Raw genomic sequence first — 7263 nt, forward strand, 5'->3', positions numbered from 1 at the left:
TTGGTAAGGAAGGTATGATCACCTGTCATGTGTCGTGAGCAACCTCTGTCAAAGTACCAGTCAATATTGGTGGAAGCACTTAGAGATGTGTAAGCAATATTGGCACGGTAGGGCGTGTTCCTTACTCTTCATTCAAATCGAGTAGAGGGTTGATGGTGAGGAAGAGTATTTATGTGAATGTATTTTTGTTGACGAACATTTCTCCCGTATAACCAATAGCAGAAAGTACGAATATGACCCCTTCTACCACAATAATGGCAGACCCAACGAGGTCTGTTGACAAGAGATCTGGTTGGTTCAGAAGGATGTCGCTGATGAAGATCATGAAACTTGTCATCACCGGATGATTGAGGCATGTTTCGCGACATTTGGCCAGCATGCTTTTGGGGAACAAAAGTAGTGTGGGATGATGAAGCACCATGAGTATATCCAAGTCCCTTCATGTTTTTTGCAGGTTTACCAATGGTGAGGATTTTGTCGAGACTGTCGGTGCCGGAGTTCAGCATCCTGACAGATTTAGTCATCTGATCCAGCTCTCCATTTAGCCGACTGACTTCCCTTTTCAATTCCACAATAGTTTCTAGAAGTCTTGCCTTGTCTTCAGTCAGGGTGAGAATAAGAGCACTCTGTTTGTCGAGGATCTGAGACTCCTCAACCCATTTGGTGTGCAAGGTATTGTATGCATCATTCATGGCATCGTCAGATAGTTCCTCATCTAGACAGACTTTCTGAGAGCTTTCACCAATTTCATTAGTAGATTCATGAGTATGAATAGAAGCAGTAAAGGCCACAAAGTTACTTATCTGGTCGGTGTCGCTATCTTCATCTTCTTCATCCGATAGAGTAGCGTTGTATCCCCTTTTCTGTTTCTTGAGGAAGTTGGGACACTCCTTCTGAATATGTCCGAAACCTTCACATTCATGACATTGAATACCTTTCCCTTTTCCGGAGCGTTCACCACTTTTACTATAACTGTGAGGATTAAAATTCTTCTGGAATCTCCGTTCAAAATTGTCTTTAACATCTTGCGAGACATTTTTTCCATTCATCTGATTGAGTTTTTTCATCACCCTGCTATAATTTTTTGCCAGCATAGCTATAGTATCGTCAATATCATTGTCAGAATCCGAGTATACTTGTTCCTTTTGTTCGTGAATAGAGCTTTTGAGGGCAATTCCTCTGTGTTTCTTCTCCATTTTGGGCAGAGAGAGCTCAAATGTCATGAGGGATCCCATGAGTTCATCAAACTTCAGAGTTTTAAGGTCATGGACTTCTTCAATGGCCGTGATCTTCATTTTGAATCGTGGGCTTAAAGCCCTCAGAGTTTTCCGAACAAGATCTTCATCGGTCATGGGTTTCCCGAGAGAGTAGGACTCGTTAGCAAGGTCTCGGATGCGAAAATTAAACTCAGCGACTGATTCATCTTCGAGCATAGAGAGGGCTTCAAAGTTAGTTGTGAGATACTGCAGCTTCTGCTCACGCACTTTTGTGGTTCCCTCATAGGCAACAGCGAGAATTTCCCAGGCTTCTTTAGCACTTGTGCATATGTTTATAAGCCTGAAAACATTTTTATCAACCCCGTTAAAAATGGCATTGAGTGCACGAGAATTACCCAGAGCCGCCTCATCTTCACCAGGGGTCCAATCCTTTTCGGGTTTAGGACCAGTAGAGACTCCTTTATCATCAACATTTACTGGAGCTTCTCACCCGTGAATCACAGCTTTCCAAGTTCTACTATCCAGGGATTTCATGAAGGCGCTCATGCGGGCTTTCCAGTAACCATAGTTGGTTCCATCGAGTACTGGAGGACGATTGACTGACCCTCCCTCTTGGGAACTATCCATATCTGGTAATCAGAAAAGAAAGATCCAGGAAACCACCAAAAGATCTAGGTGTCTGCTATGTTACCAATTGAAGTTCTGATTAGTCGCAAAAACAAGATGTCGTACACAATGTGTTGCCAATGTGTCCGACAACTTGCTTGAACACAGATTATGGATAAACAACAAAAGTGCAGTAAACAAAGAACACACGATATGGTTACCCAGTTCGGTGACAAACACCTACGTCTGGGGGCACTCTGCCAGTGGAAAGGATTTCACTATCTTGTAGTCAATAGTACACACAAGGTTTATATATGATTACAATCGACAAATCAATAAAACCTAGAGACTATAACTATCAGCGATCACCTAGACAGGGACTCCCCCTGAATTTGAGCTCCGTCTCAATTCCACCCTTCGAGCAACCGCCTGGCTCGGATGACTTACAGTCTTTAGTAGTTCGTGAACCTTCAATCACGCGAACACAAAACCCAACTCGCACAGACACTCAATCTTAGTGGAATAGTGTTTGGGAGAATACACCACGATTAACAAAAGCCTCCCAGTCCGCCGGTCTTGCACGTCTAAGAGCTCTAAGTGTTTTATCAAAAGTGTCAAGACTGCTAAGGGGGAGCGCATGGCTTTTATAGTAGCTGTACAAACTTGGAAGTGAATCAAGGGTTTCCTTACCCAGCCTCCAACGAATATCTCATAATCAAGACGCCAACGAGGCAAATATCTTGTATTGAAGACAGTAGCGAGGCAGATATCTTGCAATAAATACATCAGCGAGACAATATCTCATTATCAAGTCACCAGCGAAGCAATCTGTCAAAACTGGAAACTTGCCTGAAATAAAGTCTGCGCACAAGAGGAAAGATGTCACACCAGAGGTAGAAACATAACAACCGACATCTTTCCATACAACATGCACTAAAAAATAACGCCAACAAACAATGTAACAACAAATCTGTTTTCCGAATTTTCCACATCTGACAACTGTCCGGGTAACTCGCTGATATCCAAGAATCTGTTGTGCTATTTCTACAAAACCAGGAAAAGAAAAACACTTGATTTGATTTCTAATCATATGGCTCTTCTCAGTCAAAATCTTGATTAAAAATGTTAAAAATAACATAAAATAAATATTTAAACATATTTTACATGACTGGAAAATAAGAAACCGACTTTCCTTTAAATAATAACAACTATTCCGATTTAGATTAGAATTAGGATTAGTTTTAAAATTAGCTAATTCAAAAAAATTTAAAATACTTAAATAAAATTCGAATTATTCTCAGATATAATTTCAAATAACTCAAACATATTCTAAATAAAACTTAGAATCGTATTTGATATAATGAACATTGTCAATAAAGAAACAAAATATGTACCACACAAACGTTAACAATAAAGTATTTTGACTGATTCGTCTATTCCTAAATTAATGAAGTTTTATTAACGTGCAATTGTTCATGTGAAACAACTAATAAAATTGGCTATTAATTTTTTTTTTTTTTTTTTATCAATAAGCTGAGAAAGTTTTGCTCATCATATACGCTTTATTAAAACAATTAATAAGGAATTTAGGCGGTGGACTTAAAAATAGTCACATTTCCTTTCAACTAAAATGTTTTACATACCCTACTTTTATCACTTGGCAAATCTATTTTTGTTAATTTGATTTCTTTTTTCAATGATTTACACAATTTGAAATTACATATTTGAGAGTGAAGAAAAGAATTGGAGTGTCATAAATTTAATCAATTTATTATAGGAAAAATAACAAAACTATTCTAAAGGTCAATCCATCAAACAAATTTAGTCTCTTTTTTTTTATTTATTATAATTAATCATGAGTTTGTTACTTTAATACAATAATATCCTATGTGTTTATTACTTTCATACAAACATATCATCTGTGTTTATTTCTTTAATATAAAAATACACTAGTCAACTTCTTTTCATTTTTAGTCGGCTTAAAATACTACATTTTGTCTAATTTTGACATGAATTGTTTAATATTTTATTTGAAATCGCTAAAAAATAACCAACCATTTATTAGTATTATTTTAAATAAATTTGCCCACCAAAATTCTAAAAATTGTCTTTTTTGTAATTAAAAAATAAAGTGGTTGTTTAATTAGTTGCAATAATAAAATAGAAAACTTGCATCATATTACATTAGAAATTTATATGTAAAATATGGTTTAAATTAACTTTTTTCTATCAAAAAAATGAAAAAAAGTGGAGTCAGGTGATATTTTTGTATCAAAATAATAAATAAAAATACAAAGATATTTTTATTTCAAAATAATAAAACCAGGGTTCAAGGGGATATATATGATTTGAGTAACATATTAACCGGCTAATAATGATTTATTGGTTATCATATTGATAACTAGTAAAAAAATCGAGTTTTATGATTAGTTTTAGCTATTTACCTAAAAATTATAAAAAGAGTAATTTCTTTTATGATTTATCTGATAGTATTTGTATTAGCCCCTAATTAGCTCCATCCCTGTATGTAGAGGAACGCGGAAGACACAAGTACAGGAGAAGCTGTTTGTATTGACATTGAGAGAGAACATCCACGCCAAATATACAAAGTGCATTATTCTCTGCGGATGATAAATGAGCTCGCATATGAACCACTTGCACTGTCAATCGGTCCTTATCACCACGGAATGAAAGAAAGATTTGAAGACATGGAAAAATGCAAAAAGCTCTACCTTGAATCCATGTTAGATAGGATACGTAAAAGGGACCAACAGCTTAGTGAGAATGAGATCACATTACAACGCAGCCTTGAAGAAGAAATGAAAAACATGGAAAAAGAAGCTCGTGCGCTTTATGCAAGTAGTTATAGAACACTCACATCCGAAGAATTTGTCCGAATTATGCTTCTTGATGGCTGCTTCATCATTGAACTGTTCCGGAAAGTTGAATATCGATCTCTACGAGACATGGAAAATGATTCGATTTTTAAGATAGAATTTATGCGGAGCCTGTTGTGGCGTGACCTAGTTTTATTCGAAAACCAGCTACCACTCGGTGTTTTGGAGAAGCTGTTTGAATTGACAAAGGGGCCGGAAGATTCAATAGGAAATAACTTTCTTGATTTGGCCTTATCCAGCTTGTCAAGAAGGTATGGAAAAGACCTTGGAGTCCAAATGTCACCTAGACAAGATCTAGATAAAGCTCCACATTTACTTGGTTTGGCATATATGGTTTATCTCTTTCCTTTTCCTGCAACAGTATCGTCATCCAATAATTCTGGTGAATATGGTGACATAAGAAGCGCAACAGCGCTTAGAGAGGCCGGCGTAGAGTTCAAGATCATTAAGGTGGAAAACAATCAACAGGCTGGTTTTGGAGATATCAACTTCAATGACAATGGGGTTCTAGAACTCCCACCCTTGGACATAGATGATGACAGCGAGAGTTTAATTAGAAATTTCATTGCCTATGAGCAGTATAGTGTAGGACATAGTCTCCATCGCGTGACAGACTATTACGTTTTCATGGATGACCTTATAAACACCTCCAAGGATGTTGAGCTACTCCGTCACGAGGGAATCATCACATGTTGGTTAGGAGATGATGAAACTCTGGCTAGAATGTTCAACCAGCTTGGTCTTTCAGTTACCTACTCGTCTAACTTCTACTACGCTGAAACATATGTCAAGATGAATCGATATTGTAAAAGAAAGAAGAACGTCTGGATGGCAAAACTACGGCGCGATTATTTCAACAGTCCATGGTCACTCCTTTCCTTTGTGGCTGCTCTTACACTGCTTGTGCTAACTTTAATCCAAACCATATTTTCTGTGCTTTCTTATACAAGTCCGAGATCTTGATCAAATTTCTGATAAGACTTTATCTTAAGAATCTCTTGATTTGATTGTTTATTTCAAGTTGTATTCGTATTCAGAACATATTGGAAAATCTACAGTTAGACCATAATTTGTATTTCTAATTTGGCCAAACCCAAGATGCCTCTCAGCTTGGTTTTTTCTAACCACACTGGGACATGTAATGCTTGGAAAAGAAGGATAAACAAATTAAAACAATTGACTTAGTGTGAGTTGTGAGAGAAATGAACATTTCCTATGAAATACTCTGTTTGTTTTTATGTCCTATGATATTGATACTAAACCGTGAATCCTTTTTTTTTACAAGGGTGTTTTGTTAATTGGTGGAAAATATATTTTTACCATTTGATACATTTTGATCGTTACCAATATATCAACAGACTCACATGTATGAAATTGTAATGTTTCTATTAATCTGTTAAAGTTCCTAAATTTTTCCTGTCGAACAACTTAGAAGTTAATTCGCGGACTATCACTCTTTTTAATATGTTTCGTAAGCAATACACAAGCATCGTTATGGTCGGAATTTCTTGAACAAAAGAACATCGAACGACAAGAAATACCTAAATCATATAAAAATATTATGACACTCAGTTATTACACATATAAAAGTGGTTTGAATTAAGAGAGAGACATCGTGTAAAGAATCCCAATTTTGTTTTTTTATGAAAATCGAACAAAAATGATAGTTGACGTTTCAACGTCGACTTCTCAAAACTACAATTTGTCATACTGTATTGAATATAAAAGTATTCATTTTAGAACTGGAATAATAAATATTCCACAACTTCGTCGGTTAACAAAATTTCAATAAGATATATAATGTAATCTTCTTCATCGTGCAACCCAGCTTTCTCTGATTACAGTGAAAAATATATGGTGTCCATATATATTCTTATACGTTCTGATTTTTTTTTTCTCTGAGTTGACATTAGCTGATTCCACATAGCAATTTAAAAAAAATAATAAGGGAAAACTTAAGCAGTTTCATTATATATAAGGTGTATTCTCTTCGCACGAAGAAAAGAAACCTTACCAAAAGGTTGTGTAGGAGGAGAAAGAAGACGGAATTTTTCCAAAGTATGTCCCAAAGAACCCAATCAAGCGGAATATTTTAGGTAACCCAATATCAAACTAATCAATAAATTTTTTTTTCCATGAGTTAGCCTTGTGTATTTTGTCCAAAGTAGTTAGCTTTTGTGCTTATTTGTAAACCACATGTATATAATGAAATTGAAAATTTAAGTAAATACCTATTTTTTTATTCCTGTTTAAATTTATCCCAATAGTTTGAAGAAATTTAAAAAATGCCCAAACTTTATTGTTAATACATGTGTAATTGTGGTTAATACAAGTGTAATTTTGGTTAATATAACTTTATGGTTAATACATGTGTAATTTTGTGGTTAATACAAGTGTAATTTTGGTTAATACAAATGTAATTTTGGTTAATATTTGGTATTTTCTTAATTTCTCCAAACTATGGGTAAAAATTTAAATTCACATACAAAAATAGGTATTTTACTTATACAAAATAACTATATATATATATATATATATATATA

General features: G+C 35.1%; 1 protein-coding gene across 1 annotated transcript; it reads left to right on the forward strand.

The window, feature by feature from the left end:
- The first annotated feature begins 3453 nt into the window (after window positions 1-3453).
- On the forward strand, window positions 3454-5810 carry LOC149408361 (UPF0481 protein At3g47200-like). Its single transcript, XM_089625273.1, has 2 exons — window positions 3454-3483; window positions 4355-5810. The coding sequence occupies exons 1-2, from the start codon at window positions 3454-3456 to the stop codon at window positions 5681-5683; spliced, it is 1359 nt and encodes a 452-aa protein (XP_089481399.1). The 3' UTR covers window positions 5684-5810.
- Window positions 5811-7263: the final 1453 nt, after the last annotated feature.

Source organism: Urtica dioica, chromosome 1 (assembly GCF_054948205.1).
Source record: "Urtica dioica subsp. dioica isolate 48M chromosome 1, U.dioica_male_clone48M_v1_H2, whole genome shotgun sequence".
NCBI lineage: Eukaryota > Viridiplantae > Streptophyta > Magnoliopsida > Rosales > Urticaceae > Urtica > Urtica dioica.

Bases quoted from the DNA above. Each gene is read 5' to 3' on its own strand.
- LOC149408361 (XM_089625273.1), top strand. From the start codon at position 3,454: ATGTTTTACATACCCTACTTTTATCACTTG. The intron at 3,484-4,354 runs GCAAATCTATTT...CCCTGTATGTAG, and splicing joins TACCCTACTTTTATCACTTG to AGGAACGCGGAAGACACAAG.